The 16,076-nt window shown below is 41.2% G+C and overlaps 1 protein-coding gene across 5 annotated transcripts in view; it reads left to right on the top strand.

The window, feature by feature from the left end:
- The window catches only part of celf2 (cugbp, Elav-like family member 2), a 205,354-nt gene that overhangs the window by 27,012 nt on the left and 162,266 nt on the right, over nucleotides 1-16,076 (top strand). For all 5 annotated transcript variants that reach the window (XM_053861712.1, XM_053861711.1, XM_053861709.1 and 2 more), the window contains exon 2: nucleotides 15,147-15,182. In XM_053861712.1, the coding sequence (XP_053717687.1) occupies nucleotides 15,147-15,182 (36 nt within the window). The remainder of the gene's footprint in view (nucleotides 1-15,146; nucleotides 15,183-16,076) is intronic.

Here is a 16,076-nt window from a genome sequence, read left to right as displayed (position 1 = left end):
GTGCCAGCTATTTCACTTAACCATGCAGGATGTTGACAGTTGGAGGAGGGTAAATCACAAAAAGTGGTGAATAAAACTTGCTTCAACCATGAATGTATGAGAAGATAAGGAGCAGCACAGCGAGTGTGTAACTGCAAGCATGTATGTGTGTGCATGTCAGTCTTTGTGGAGATTTACCTCTGACACACTTGTTCATCACAGACTTCATTAGTCACAGATTCTCTAATTGTTTATTTTCCCCTGTGGCAGTACAACACAAGGTTGCAGGTCCTCCCTGTTACCCTTTTGGAACGGCAGTGATAAATGAATTTTCCGAGTCGTTCCGATTTGATCAGCCATTTCTGACTACAATCTGTGAGCAGGTAAATACCTTTCGGGGTCAAGGCGAGTTTAGGTATCAGTCCACAGCATTGTACGCATGAATTACATTCACGTTTCCCATCCAGAGTTGCTACAGCTAGTCAACTTCCTTCCGTCCGTGTCCTCCTTTGTACCACATTGCCTTCTATTTTCACCACTAAAATGCTGACTCTCCTCTCCATGTGAACAAAGTATCTGGTTTCCCTGTCTTTGTTCCGAACCCTCTCCACGAGCCCTGATACACTAACTTAGGAGCTTGTCCTTTCAAGTCACTCCCCACGAAAACTTCTCACTTAAAGCAACCCACATGATGCACAATTCATGTTTAAAAAACACCATGCATCAAGGAAAGTTCATCTATATTTATGCTCACAAAGAATGCACATTATTGAACACAAGGCTGGAAATATGCATAATAAGATGTATTTTGACATATTATTTTAACAATGAAGCTGTTAGATATTGTTAGATGTGGAAGATAGTTAAGCCCAAAATATATAATACATTCGATTATTTTTAAATATTACTACTATTTACTATTTAATACTATGACTACTACTACTACTACTACTACTACTAATAATAATAATAATAATAATAATAATAATAATAATAACAACAATAATAACACTCATAATAATGAATATTCATAATTTAATCAAGAGAAATAATAATAGTAATTTATATAACCTAAAACAATTGTTTGGGTCAGTCAACCGAAAAAAAAAACTGTCAAACACTGAATTGAAAGTTGACAGCGTATCACCAGAGATTAAGCGAGCTGCATTCATATTTTTATTTCTGTCAACACAGCGGCCAAAGAAGTGCTCACTGTTCGAGGAACGTATTCTGACATATTCTGCCTTCTGGTGATTGTCAGTCTTTGTGCTCCGGTTTTCAACAACAGAGACAAGAATCTGAAACAAACTGGTTTAATTGGCTTCTCCATGTCCAAGCAGAAAGTGTAACCTCGAGCTAAAGCCTTCGCTGCACGTCTATATGAAGCATGTATGGACGTGTTTTCATTTAGCCACGATGTTTTTATGTGTCACCGCCGGAGTTGCATATGGATGAGCTAACGTGGGGTAATCTATGCTGCGAGGCTCGCGCACACTCAACTCACACGCCTTCCACTGTTCTGAAATACAGATGCAATATCACAAGTGAATTCTCTCAAACTATGCATTATAGATCAACCCCTCTCGCACGCGCACATAAACTCCTCCTCGTCTTCATTTCAATGAGGCCCTGCACGTGCTCACATGACACATCACAAATGATGGGATTTAAACACCAACAGTATGAAATATTCATGTGTCGGTGCCAGCCGCTCAAGCAGAACTAACACCAACGGGGATTTGCCTTCAGATCTGAGGATAGCTCTGCACAAGCCCCCTTCTTTCCTTCTTCTCTACCCCCGTTGCGCCTCGGCATTCCAAGCCATTTTCATGGATTTGTGTTGCGGCACGTTCCAGTGTTTGTACCATTGTCTACAATGGTGCCTATCTGTGATCGCGAGTTGTATCTCTGTTTAGTGGGACGTCGTGTGGCACCGGGTCTGAATTTGTATTTAATTTTTTGTATTTCTGATTTTTTTTTTATTACAGAAATGAAATTATGTTGTGGTTTTTTGCTTGTTATGCAAAAAATACTGAAAAATGTTTTGTAAGTTGTGTACACCCGGGCCCAGATATTCAGCTGCAACGCACAATCTTGTATTGTACGACATGTTCTTGAAGCGGTGCGAAAAGATGACACCTAGTGTTCAGTTGCCATGGAGCCCCTGGTTGTATGAATAAATAATGAAAAATGGCTTTAACATAGTAAACAATAATAATCTAAATAAGGGTTAGAAGCACATAACAATGTCTTAGATGTGTCACCATTATCTTAGGACGGACAAGTCGTGCTACTCAGGCAGGCATATGTCGTATCCTCTCCTGCATACTCCCGTATACAGGCCTTTTCGTCCTGTGGACTGGTCCCTACTGAACACAAGCTCGCAAAAACAGTGTTTCCTTGACTTATGAGCTTCGAGGAGTAAAGATTTTCACCTTCTCTGGACGTTTCATTTGAGGTCCGACTCTGTAGCTTGAAGCTCTTGTTATCCTTCATTTCATTTATGTAATATTTGCAATTGGACTGAGAAACATCAAATCATAATGTGCATTGATAAACTGTTCTGAGTGATGACATCACCTGTTGTGACCGCACGTCACTTCATGACACTTGCACATTTGGTTAGGTACTAGTCATTGTAGTATATTCTATGTTTCTAAACAATTTATTTTTTTCATTAGTATTTTCTTTTTATTTTGCAGGAGCCGTAACAAAATCAATGGCAGTTCGCTTCAGTTATATTTGGAATATTGATTCAAGATCTGAATGTAATTGGAATTGAGAGCTTATTGATAAATGAAACTCCTCCTGTAAATGGAGGCACCATTTAAAAATATTTACTTCTTCAGTTTCCTTATTCCTTCCTATTCTTTGTTATGTCCAGTGACGCAAAAGACTGTTTAGTCTGTGAAAGACAATATCTCATGAATAAATAGCAGCAAAAGATAGCAGGCCTTCATTTGTGTAGGTTTATTCAGAGTGCAAAAGAAGTTTTTTTTTTTTCTTTTTTCTATGTATTATTGATGTGTTGCACTTACAAAAAACATTTAGCAGACATGGAGTGAAAGTGCTATTCCTCTTCACTCTTTTGACAAAAGATTGAAACCCAGATGAAAGATTCCTCGTGTTTCGCTCTCACTGCTTGAGCGTATAAACTCTCGGTAACATGTCTTTGATTTGTTTTCTACTCTGTCAAAACATATCTCTATGAAAACCTGTCCTGCATAACTGACCTGCTTTTATTTCCCAGAGGAGCACTGAGCCAGTGAGCTGAAACCTTTTCATTGAAACACTTTGTACTTAATTCCAAGAAGTCTATGATTGAAATGGTCAATCTTCTCGATCTTCTGTTCGATTCGTTTTCAATTGCATATGACGTCACTGCAAATACTACAATGCGCGGACATCTCAGAGTAGTAGTTTTCAGATCACAGAACTAGTTGGAAAAAGAAATAAAGTGTTCTATTCCCAGAGATGATGAACATTTCACTGTCACTTTTGCAATTTATGGCTTTTATTTAAGCGATCCCAAGTCATTTCATTTACTGCTCAACTATACTTGGAATGTTCCTTTGCAATTGACTTTATTTCTTCTATATAATTACTTTGAGTGAATACCTCTGTCAGGGGAGTCATGGGCAAATATATTAAACTTTAAGTTTCGCCAAGAGGCGACTAACCCTCCAATAGCTACACACTTTTTATCGTTTCAACTCCCGACTTGAAAAGGTCTTTTATGGAACCATATTTCCCCATCAGGTCATTAAAAAAAAATGCATTTGCAATTTATGTTTATTGACACACTTCACTCAACCTTGCTGTATCGAATAACATGAAAAGGCGTTACTTAGGAGGCGGGGAAAAAAAGGATCGCAACACCTAAAATCCATTTTGAAAAAAAAAGATACAATGTCAGAACATTTAAAACATAATTGAATTCCTCTGAAAATAATTCAGAATAAATATGCACATTCATAGAAAATACCTTTGAAGCAGAAAACAGGGATTTGGTGAGGACTGGAAGTTTTGGGTGTAAAACTTTGCTTGAAGTGACGGAGCGCACATAGCGACACGCACCGCCAGTGGGGAGGCTGGGGAATCAGATCTGGGTCCCCTGGTCATTGTTGCTGCTGAGATTCATCCCTTTTTCCATTTAAAAGATGTGATTACCAGCACGACAATGCGCACAGTCCGTTTCACACATGCGCTGCTGGCGCTGGTGATCCAATTTAGGAGGTTAGAGGGGTGGGATAAGGAGATAGAGGAGGCAAAGTGGAGAGTGGAGGGGTGAGAGGCAGCCATGTAAGAGGCGCAATGAAAGAGTGGCGGAGAGAGGCTCCTCGCTCGCCCTCGTTTGTCATTCTGTCAGCACCATATGCAGATGAGCAGCTAATATGATATCTCTGCTGAGCTGATGGATGTTTAAAATGATATAGCAACCCAGAGCGGCCTCGCCGCGCGCACCCACGTGCTGATGTGTGTGCGCGGGCACGTGTGCGTCTCCGTGTGTCTGACATCCACAGATGTATTTACACAAAGGTCCGTGGCTTTTCCTCAGCTGCACATTTTCACACACCGATAATTGGTGACCACAGGTGATGCAGGATGACGTCACAAAGACGGGCGGCGGTGGAACGCCGCAAACAGGTGATTAAGTGAGTGGAGGTGCTTATTATAACGTCCATTAACACGAGCTTTTGTCTATGACCTTTGACCCGCTAGAGCTGTTTCCATCAATATATCGGTGAGGACAAACTTGTTGAGCAACACAGTCATTTCAGTGGATTGAATAGGTAATTACTTTTATGTGAGGGACCGAAAGGGAAGGCCACTTTAACGTTCTCTCATGAAACTCAGTGGGGGAATAAGAGCCCTCCATGTATTTAGACAACCCGTATGTCTTAGTCGAAAACAATAGCTTGCTTACTCAAATACATATATCAAAATAAATGTTACGGATTTCAAGTCACTCCCAACGAAAACCTCTCACTTAAAGCAACCCACATGATGCACATTTCATGTTTAAAAAAACAACAACCATTAAGGAATACATGAATAATATGCAATTTAAGAAAAAAAAAAAATATATATATATATATATATATATATATATATATATATATATATATATATAACTAAAGCGAAATGGCAAAGTTCCATCAGCGTCCCATCTATACAACAACACGATACCACAATAAAGCTGTTAGATATTGTTAGATGTGGAAGATAGTTAGGCCCAAAATGTATAATACATTCGATTCTTTTTAAATATTACTACTATTTACTATTTACCACTACTACTACTACTACTACTTCTACTACTACTACTACTACTAATAATAATAATAATAATGAACATTCATTATTAATGAAGAGAAATAATAATAATCATTTATATAACCTAAAAAAAATAGAAATATCATATTAGCTGCTCATCTGCATATGGTGCTGACAGAATGACAGACGAGGGCGAGCGAGGAACCTCTCTCCGCCACTCTTTCATTGCGCCTCTTACATAGCTTGCTTAGTCAAATAAATACATCAAAATAAATTTAACAGATTTTTTTTTTTGCGGTAAAGCAAAACCTGGCAATATCAAAATGGCACAGTGTTCACCTGAAGTAACATTAAATGTATTATAATTTAATGAATGATTTAATAAAACGATATTTGTTAGAACTATTACACTACTCTATCGGTGTAAGAACATACCCTCATACATCGGGCCGTCGCTGCGAGTTCAGTCGTGTGGCGATTCATCAGAGAAGTGGCTCAATACCAATCCATGATTCCATTGATCCTCTCACCACATTACCAGTCTCAAATGGATCCATAAAAGATAAGTGATGATCGGCAGAGCTGTTTTTAACATTTACCAAATGAGCGTGTCTGTTTGCCACATGGTCACGGTGGTGATGAGGATAAGGAGTGGCAGTCCATGAGTGATGGGCGGGGCGCTCCACTGGGCGGATTCTCCACAGACTTCATTAGTTAAAACAAAGCCAGTTGTCCATTTGGGCTCTTTCACGTCCTAATTGATATTGACTTACCGATTTGCTCTGCGGTGATTTAAAAGCATGTTTGGCGATGGAATCGGTGCTGCTCCCACTCTCCGACTCATCATGATGATAAAAGTACTTTGTCTTTTCAAACCAGTTTGGTTGAACCGTCTCCACGGTCGACTGTAGGGTGCCGCCGCCACGAAGGCATTCAAATCAAAATAGACGTCAAAACAGAAAGTTATAGCACCAAACTGAAATTTGGAAACGATGACAAGATGACAGACATGGGGATTGAAGCTATATGATGGACAGAAATGAAAACAGATGGATGACTGGACCTGTTGACAGAGAGATAAACCATTAGAAAGGTTAATGGACAGTTTGAATGTCAGACAAAAATCACGAGGAAAAATGGCAGATGGGTGAAACATGAATCTCAGAGTTTGCAGTCGAATGAACTGTTTTTTTTTTATTGACATATATATGAAGAAGATTGATTGGAAATAGTTCATCTTTTTTTGAACCAACCAACTGAACACTCCACGTTTTACATGTCAGCTTCCGCTTCTCTTTAAACTGAAGTGAAAGCTACATCCCTCATTTACTATTAAAGCAACATCATGTTGCCACCTATTAGGGAGTTAGTGAGTCCCATCATTTTCCTTTCTACGTGATTTAACTCCACCCTCAGCGAGTGAAAGATCTGCATGCCAAATCGCTGAACGATCCATGCTTTCGCCGTAACAGCGTGATAATAGTTATCACTTATGGTTAGAGGTTAGCTAAGCATTGAGATCAATGACAGTGGTGTTGGGATGAAGGAGGCCGTTTATCATGTTGATAGATGGCAGGCCTGTCTTTAATGTGACATGTTATGATCATATCAATTTGCTCTCAGTTCTCATCGACATCGCTTTATTGCCTCCGCGTCTCTCACAGTCCATCAACTCACACTGTAAATTCAAACTCGAAATGGCAGCGTGCCACAACGCTCCATAAACCAACCATTTCTCTTTCCTGGCTATCTCTCCACCTCCTGGAACACATTTCCCCCTCATTGTTCTCGCCGCCTTTTGCTCTTTTCTCTGTTTAATCCACCTGATTTACTCTCTATTTTGATACCGCAGCACCACTCCTTGACAGGCAGCCCTGGCAAAGGATGGACGGAATCAGACTGGGATTAAAATGTAATAACGGACTATTAAAGAGATTAGTGGTTGACATTTTGCCGTCGGAGCACCACCACCAAATTTGATGAACTGGCATTCATGTTATTGATTCATCCCCACGCCACCTTTATTGGTCTGCACTGACATGAACGGCCGAAGATCGGGTACGGTGGCCTTTTGCGCGGCACCTTGTCATCATTGGCCTCGGCGCTAAGTGCCTGCCGAGCGGCTGCCAGTAATGATTGTTTTGCCCAGCAAAGTTTATTCATCAAGTCCGGACTTTTTGAAAGAGGGTGGAAAAGGACATGACAGATATCCGTCTCTGACAGGAGAGCCGCGTTCGAATCTCGTAATGAAACCTTCAAAGGGGACGGCGTGCGCACAAAAGAGCCTCAATTATTTCCAATTATGACAAACTATCATTTCAGTTCAATTATGATGCGCATCCGTCAAGGCTAACTAGGTGGCAGAGCGTGGTGGAGGTTCTCTATTAGTCAACACCCACGGACAGACAGCTGGGGCCACATTTGGAAAAATCGGCAGCATTCACGTTTCTGTTACTGAAGCTTTGTTGGTCAAAGCTGTTTACGGTCATTTGAAGACTCAGCGTTCTTCAGTCCTTCAGGTCTGTGACATCTAAACCACTCAAACTCTCCTTTAATTTATTCGTATCTACTGACTGGTGCAATGTAATCGGGCATTTCCTGAAATGGAGACAATAAAAACCCTAGTTTTTAATCATTAGAAGAAAATCTCTCCCCAAGCCGCAGCTGTCCTCTTGAGGTCCGTCTCTTATATTGTCATTCAGAATGTCAGAATGACTTGAGTTCCGCGAGCAAACAGACATCAGTCACTATGATTTTTTTTTCTGTATTTTACAGTGAAAAACAGACTGAAAACCTCCATGAACATGATTAGGTGGTATCCGCTTGTTTCGATGGTTACAGTTTGTTTTAATACAAGTATGTGAGGTTTTATCTTCAAAAAGATCATTTTTCAGAAGGGGTGGTGGCTTTCATTTAGGCCATGGTGGTGTGTTGTTTACATGTAATGAAAACCCTGACTAGGGCTTCAACAAAGACTGATGCCACAGCTAATTTAATTGTGTTTTTGTTTTTTTTTGGCGCACCTGCTGAATGGACTTGGAAGAACAGGAAGGCAGTTGCCCTGCTTGCATCGTTAAAAAGCTACAGCTTATGAAAGATGAAGGTCAATGTAGCGTCCATCTTTCCTCACAGGAATCAATTGTAAAGTGATTTAGTGAAAACATAAAAATCACTGATCTTCCCTTTAAACAGCCAATGGACGATATGTCACCACTGTCCACATGTGATACAACAGTGTTTCTTATCTGGTCTGATTTGGGGATTTGAGTATGATCACCACTAGATGACAAGCCATAACTCAAGTAAAGTAAATTGAACTTCAAAGCAGTTGTTTTTGGTTATTTTAGCCTTGGAAAATTTGTTGAATAGTCGGGATACGGCGCACCCAGGTTGGTGAACACACCAACTTGACTGTAGTGTTGTAAGTAGAACATAATTTAATATCACTAAAAATGTATGTTCGGTGTTGTAAACAATTGCGTAATAAATAAAATATTGTTTTTAAACCTGAAATTTCAATATTAGTTGCATAAAATGTGATGTGTCCTTTGATGTGAAATGGTCCCGTATTCCGATGTTTTAGGTTGCCATGGTCTCTTAGCCTCAGCCATTTCTCCTCTTACTGCAGACTGTGCTAAGAGAACGATGATATCACGACTAGTCAACACGCTGACTTTGTACCACTTCTCAAATATTGTCAGAACTCAACATCGCTTGTACACAGACTTGACCAATCAATCTTTCTTTGTCTACAGACTGGAAGTAGAAAAGATACACATGCTCTGGCATGTACTTTATCGTCATTATCATCATCAACAGCAACAATAACATATACAATATCTTTGAAGTCGACTTAGCATTATGCCAGTAGCAAAACAAACAAAAAAAACAGGGAATGTTTGTCTGTGCATCAATACGCCACAGTCTAGACCAGGAGTCGACAACCTTCGTGATAAAAAGAGTGGTTTTGCTTCCTCTTCCACTGAAGAGGAAGAGCCTGGATGCACAAAATACTTTTTTATTTAACTACACTTTTCAAATGGTACCTGTTACTATGATCTCAGGAATCAAAAGTGCAATGTGTATGTGCAGGCCAGCTTTGAAATAAACTTGATTCATAACTACGCCTGAAATTTGGAGTCCCTCCCGTGTCTGCATGAAATTAAAATTTAACATAGCCCATTTAGCAGATTAAAAATAAAAATATAGTGGCAAGTATCCAAAGAAACTGAGCAATAAAATTAGCCAAAAATGACCATAAATAAAAAGGATATTTCCATGAAAGTGTGATGAATTGCGTTCTACTCATATCAGCACTACGTGATCCCTGAAGGAAGTTCGGTTGTCAGATGATGTTCTCACTCGACTGACACCATGAAAGTGATCAAATGAAAAGAAAGCCCTTGTCAGAAAACCAGTCGGAACCTTGAGCCCAGTGAATTAGAAAAGGCTATGCTAAACCATGAACACAAACACGGTTGTTAATCGTGTTGAATTTTGCCTCCCATCGAACCTGTTTGCCCTCTTCTTCCATTCCCCTCGACCTCAATCATCTATCCATGTTCACTTTTGTGTGATCTTATCAAGCAGCCGCCCCATTCTCCGCTCACGCTGGCATTGTTCCTGCTGTAGCCCCGATCAAAACCTGAATGTATCTCAATTTAAACCGCTGTTGTTATACACAGATGCGCATCCCTGCCTGACGTCCTGGCACGCACACACACGTGCAGGCTTCCTTGAGCTGGGTCGCGGAGGGTGGCATCAGTAATGCGTGACGCGTGCCACAATAATGCCAGCCTCATTTGCATGTGTGAGGAGGTCTGGGCTAATGGAGCTGATCTGTTGTGCTGTTATTAAACGCAGGAAGAAGAGGGGAGGCGCAGGGTGAGGCGTGTGGAGGAGGGAGGCACAAGAAGAAATCTAGTCTTTCTCAGAAGCATGATGGATGACTCAGAAGTCAACTTCTGTTGGCGTAGAACACATACATTTGCTGTGCACTTGTGTGTAAAAGGTTGAATACCACATGGTAAATGAGGCCGAACATACCACTACCACTTTCCCCTTTGGTTCACACTTCACCACGCTGGTCGATTCTCTCTGTGCCTTTAAGTGTCCTGAATATGTCACGTATCCATGCATGAATGCCTACATTACCACTAGCACATATACTCAAAGAACACGATTATAATCTCAACTGAACGTCAAGTTCAAATGCACAAAAGTGTCTTTGGCTGTTTGAACTATACATCTGAGTTTCATTTGATGATGAAAGAAGCAATAAGATAAGCTAAGATAAGATGCCTGATGCTGTGTCCAGAGACATGGTAATGTGGTGATAAACACAGTAGCTTGTCACTCCTTCAGAGAGTTACTGGGCGATGGGTTTGTTTTCTTCCAGCCATGAGAGTACTACAGCATCTGTCCAAAACAGGAAGTCGGTAAAGCAAACAGCGCGGCAGTCTGTAAATCCAGATGGATGAATAATGGCACTTGTGTCGGAACTGTACATTGTGTCTACCTCCTTTTACATTTCAAGTTGCCACTGAAATCTATTTTGTATTGTCAGACCCAATAGCAGATAGAAGGGGGCCTCTGGTAAAAAGAACCAAGACTTTTTAAAACAGAAAAAAGTAGTCAGATGAGATATGAGTAGTGAGTCGGTCTAGGACAGGGGTGGGCTATCCGGTCCTCAAAGGGCCGGCGTGGTGCAGGTTTTTGTATCAACCGATCAACCACACACAGTTTAAGCAGTGAGGTTTCAGATGAAACAAGCAACACCAGAGTGATGGTGTGATGGCGTCGCTTGGGGGCCAAGTCTCAAAAAAATATTGATAATTTCACGACAAACCAATAAATATAAAAGAAAATAAGAATTTAGTACTTAACAGGTTAATAGCTTACTGATGCTTTGATGGTATTTCTGTTTTCCAGTCAGATGTGCAGTCTGTGATGGAAGTCGTTGTTCACCATCTGCTTTTTGGCAATACAGTTGCACCAGAGCTGTCTCTGTAATCATCATTGAATTTTCGAACGACCCCTGTGTCAAATTCTTAACAAACACCCAATACTGGCTCAATGTGCGTAAATAAGCGACCGCGGTACCTTTCACTTGTGTGAATCGAAAAGGTCTGAAGGGTTCGGCTCTTTCACACAATGGCGGAATCTGTCTGTAGGAGGGCCAGGATGTAAAATAACGCCAGCACGCGCACACATATGAAGACAAACACTTCAGATGGTGATGTAGCGCTGCTGGAGAGGCAGGTGAGAAGTCCTTGTGAAAGTGTGAGAGTTGGGTGTGTGAACGTTTTAAACAGTGTTTAAATAAGAGCGTGGTTATTGGCTGGGAACTGTGGCAATGTAAGGTCGTCAGGATGGATGGTGGGTGCAGAAGAAGGGAGGTGTGAGAACGTCGCAGATGGGCTGCTGAATGCAGGCCGACGCAGGAGAGAAAATCTCTTTTGTCTGAGCACGAAAAAGAATATTTTCCCTTTCAGTTATGAGAGTGCTGGTAAAAATTAACATACCTGAATTAATGAGGTGCGGTTTTGTTAGTTGTTCTGATGATGTTCTTGAGAGCATTTCTTTAACAGTGATACAGTCCGTTTTTCTCTGTTTCCTTGACTTGAATGTTTTTTTTTCTGGTGTCACGTGACCAGCAAGCTAAGTCTGTGCTAGTATTGGGTTTACCATTTAAATGCTAGTGTTTTGACAGAGAAATTTGTTGATTCAATATTTATTAATGCTTAGGTTTCTCCGAATGTAGTTGCTACCTTATTCTTGAAAATATTCTTGGACTTCGTCAGTTCTTTTTTCAAGCAATAAGAAATGTATACAGAGATATCATTGGTGGGTTTTTGGGGTCGGTGCATTTACCTCGAATATTCATCAATAACACCGTTCTGTAAGAACGTGTGTCATAATGTGCCCTGTCATGCTATACAATTCAGGGATAGCTATGTCCGAGTGCCTCCTCCTTTGTGGCAGTGTCTAGTTTGGTGCCGATTTCTCTTCGAGGTTGCGTGTGTTTGAGCGTGTGCACGCTTGTGTCACATCATCTGCTAATCACGATGTGTCCAAATATGCCCTTGGTACCCTGCTCTGCCACCTGCTCCGTCTTTGCCTGAGCCCTGGCAGAACCACTTGAGGACTCCCTCATGTTTCAGCTTCGCTTTACGTCTCTGACAGACCTTACGGCAGCACATGGCCAGCAGGAGTTTGAACTCGGGCTCGCAATCGTCACCAAAAAGCAGGCTGCCACAGAGCATAAGTCTGGCTTAGTTCCACCTGGATGCTGTTTTACCATCTGCTGCCATTCCCGTGATCAATTCTGGCCTTAAACGTGCCAACCAGGCGGAGCAGGACTGATTGATGAAGTAAAAATGATCCTGTTCTCATCCTGTTTGCCCCTTAAAACCAATAGAAATAGTCAGTGTCATGATTAATATCATCCAAGCTTTTAATGCCAATAGTAGTCGTATGTAAAATGAACACTTCTGAATATATGTGGGTCTATTCAAATGTTTGACTTGACTGAAATGTACCTCATAATATTCTCTCTAAGATGCTAAAATGTCGTCTCTCATGAATAACACTTTCAAAATAAATTGGCATCTTTTCTATTTTTGTTCTTAATGAAATTTCGGATGAATTAATATCATTCATGTGCGTCAATAAGGCAACTCAGTTCCACACACACATTGTCAGTAATTGAAAAATAAAGTCTTACATTTATATTAAGGGCTTCATTTCAGCTGACTGCCTTGTTTAAGCTCCAAAAACACTTTAATATGCAGCTCTAATATATGGGTATTAGGAACTTGTCAATGTCAGCTATTTGCCACGATAGAGATGGTTTGTGTAGTCAAGTTTTGTGCATCACAGTGTGTAGTGTGGCTCAAAGCGTGTGTTCATGTGAGTTGGTAAACCTTTGAATGCAAGCAACGTGTGTTTGATGTTCCATTTACCCTTTTTCATAATTTATGGCTTGCTGAGGATGGAGTGGAAAGGAGGGGGCCATCCTGTGTGTGCGCGTGCGTGCGCTTGTGAGCGCATGTGTATTTACAAGCTTGTGTGTCAGGATATCAGGATGAGTTCTATGGTCAGAGATGAAACAGACAAGAGTGGGTCTTTGAAATGCAGAGTGGTGGTCGAAGTGATCGGTTGTTGAGGAAGGCTTTTTTTTTTCACCTTTTGGATTTCATCATCTCACGAAAAACAGCATTATTACATCAAAATGCAACAAACGTAAATTCACCTCTTATGTTGAGCTTGTCTCAGTCTGTGTCACAGTAGCTTTGAAGGGTCATGACATCAACTCAACCAAGACATGATTTAAAAGATGAAAGACTTTTTCATTCTCTACATACAAAATATTTCAATAAAATATATTACCATGAACAACATTGTGATGTAAACGAATGCTTGGCTCTGTCGTCATAACTCCGGCGCCATCTTGTGACATAACCGGAGGCGCCAACTCTGTAAACAAACTGCTGAGTGCACGGAAGTGGAGGAAGTCGTGTTCAACATCAGTGAAGATCAGAGTGTGTCAGATATTAGTGATGGACATTGTTCGGCTCTGTAACAGTGTTGTTTATGTAAAAAAATAAAAATAAAGCATCAAAATGAATGGGGTGTCATACTGTACCCTCTTGAGAAGTGTCAGCAGTACAAAATATATAATGCGTGTGGGAAACTAAAGGAATTTACTGAACTCTACTCCGGGGCAATTTCGTTGACGTTGCTTCTTTCCGCAGCTTTCATGATACACATCTGTTTGTCAACCTTTGAAAACTATTTTGCAGGTTTCAGAACCCGTTTAAGGCAAACTTTCAGGCCTAAAGTTTCCTGCAGAGCAGCGAAATGATACAGTACAGACGGCTCCGATGGTCACTGGCACGATAGTCCAGCCACCGAGCAACACCTCTTTTCTCATGCTGAAGCTTAAGTGCTTATTTACCAACAGGTCTAGTGACATCATCAAGGCACGTTTCCGGTTTTCACTTGGTGCCACCCTGTGCTGCATTAGAATTCAGTTTTACACTTCCAGAGCTATGTCGGTGACTTACACACACTCTGAGTCCTCGCTGGGTGCCTGGGGACTCATTTATTTACATGCGGTGAAGCTGGAAGAGAGGAAGGGGATAAAGAAAAAACAAAATGGATGGAGGGGAAATCAGGGAATTTAGAGCCAGAGGAATAAAGAAGGACAGACGAGACCAATTCATTCTTGTAATAAGAATGTGAATATGTGTGCTAGTTCTCTTCACTTGCATTTTGTCCTTCATTAGCAAAGTTGAAATAAAAATGTCATTATCAAACGTTAGCGTTAAGCCATCAAACATTTTCTAGACTGCTTGAATCCTTGGTAATTTAAAGCACTGAAGGTTCTGTTGAGGTCATGTCATGGGGGCAGCACAGAGGGCAAGGCTTCCCCTCACCTCGAAACATCCTCCATCTCTAATTCTGAGGCGCACCTCCTCCCAGCTGGACATGCCCAGAGTACCTCCTGAGGGAGGCATCCAAGAGGCCTTCTGAAAAGAAGTGCCCAAGCTCTGAGCTGGAAACAAGCTCAACTGTGCGGATGCTCTTCCTGCCAAGTCTCAGATCCTAGTCTTTGTGGGCTTGTTTCAAAATTCCCATATGGCCCTGAGGCGCTGTGACAGTGCAAACTCCTATACAACAGTGTTTAAAAAGCCATTACATTTTGATAATAAACTGACACCTTCCGTCGCAAGAGCCCAAATGTTCATGTGTATATACATGTGGGCGCTATTTATTGTTTTCTAGTACGTCCCTACTACCACGCGAATGGCATGAAGACTATTTTGTGTTGAGGAAAGTCCGTTTTCAAACCTGTTTTTAATTATTCCCTTTTTCTTAATTGACAGGCAGGACGCCAGTGACCTCTCTGGACCGATACAAAGGTACTGTTCAATTATTTTCCTCCTTCACCTCTCACTTCCCCTCGCTTTATTCTCATACCACGGCGAGTGCGCTGGCACTTTCTGAGGCATCTCGAGCTTCAGGCCAAACACTGACCGCTTCGTTTTTCTTTCACCTTTAACACCAGTTTGGGTGTCTGCGCTTTTGTCAGGGGCGACAATAAGAGAAAGACGGAGCGGAGATAACACAGGACAGTGGGCAGGGAATCAGATGTGAGGAAAAGAACCTGGGAGGAATTGAAGAAAAAGAGATGGGACGTGACACAGATCCTGGGCAGAGGAGGGCCATTAAACTCAACCCTTTGGCGACAGAAGGACAGATCAAGTGAAGGTAGAGGAAGTGAGAAGAAGCTTTAAATGAAACGCCATCCTAAAATAGCCGCTCCCGCGTCTCATCTGAGGCAAGGTTAACATGAAAAAGATAAATCTCCCGCCGCAGAAACCATCACTCACTTCAAGAGGACAACCCACTGTACATGTTAATGGCACTCATAAAGAGGTATAATGCTCCTATAATGCTTAATGAGCTGAATTATAATCACCGCCAATGCATATTGTTGCTGCCGCCGTATAATAGCGCAATTGGCATGATAAACCACCGCAAGCGTTAATTATGGGCACCGCAGCTTCTCGTATCTGAACAACAATTAGCATTGATAGGATCAAGAATGGATCAGCAGGCAATTCCACGTGGTCATTTAACATCTGAATGAAGACACACTGTTTCATGAAAACACTGTCCAGATGTCTGGTTGAGGAGTTCTCCATCGATTTCCCGTGTGGTGGTGGTAGAAAAGCCTGGAATTCCATGAGCTTCAGTCTAAAATTTTAAAGCCGAGAATGTAAAACTGCATAATATTAAGTAGCAGCAACGGA

This window comes from Synchiropus splendidus, chromosome 4, assembly GCF_027744825.2.
Source record: "Synchiropus splendidus isolate RoL2022-P1 chromosome 4, RoL_Sspl_1.0, whole genome shotgun sequence".
In the NCBI taxonomy this organism is placed as follows: Eukaryota; Metazoa; Chordata; class Actinopteri; order Syngnathiformes; family Callionymidae; genus Synchiropus; species Synchiropus splendidus.
The sequence above is the reverse complement of the archived record's forward strand: the minus strand, read 5'-3'. Positions and strand labels throughout refer to the sequence as shown.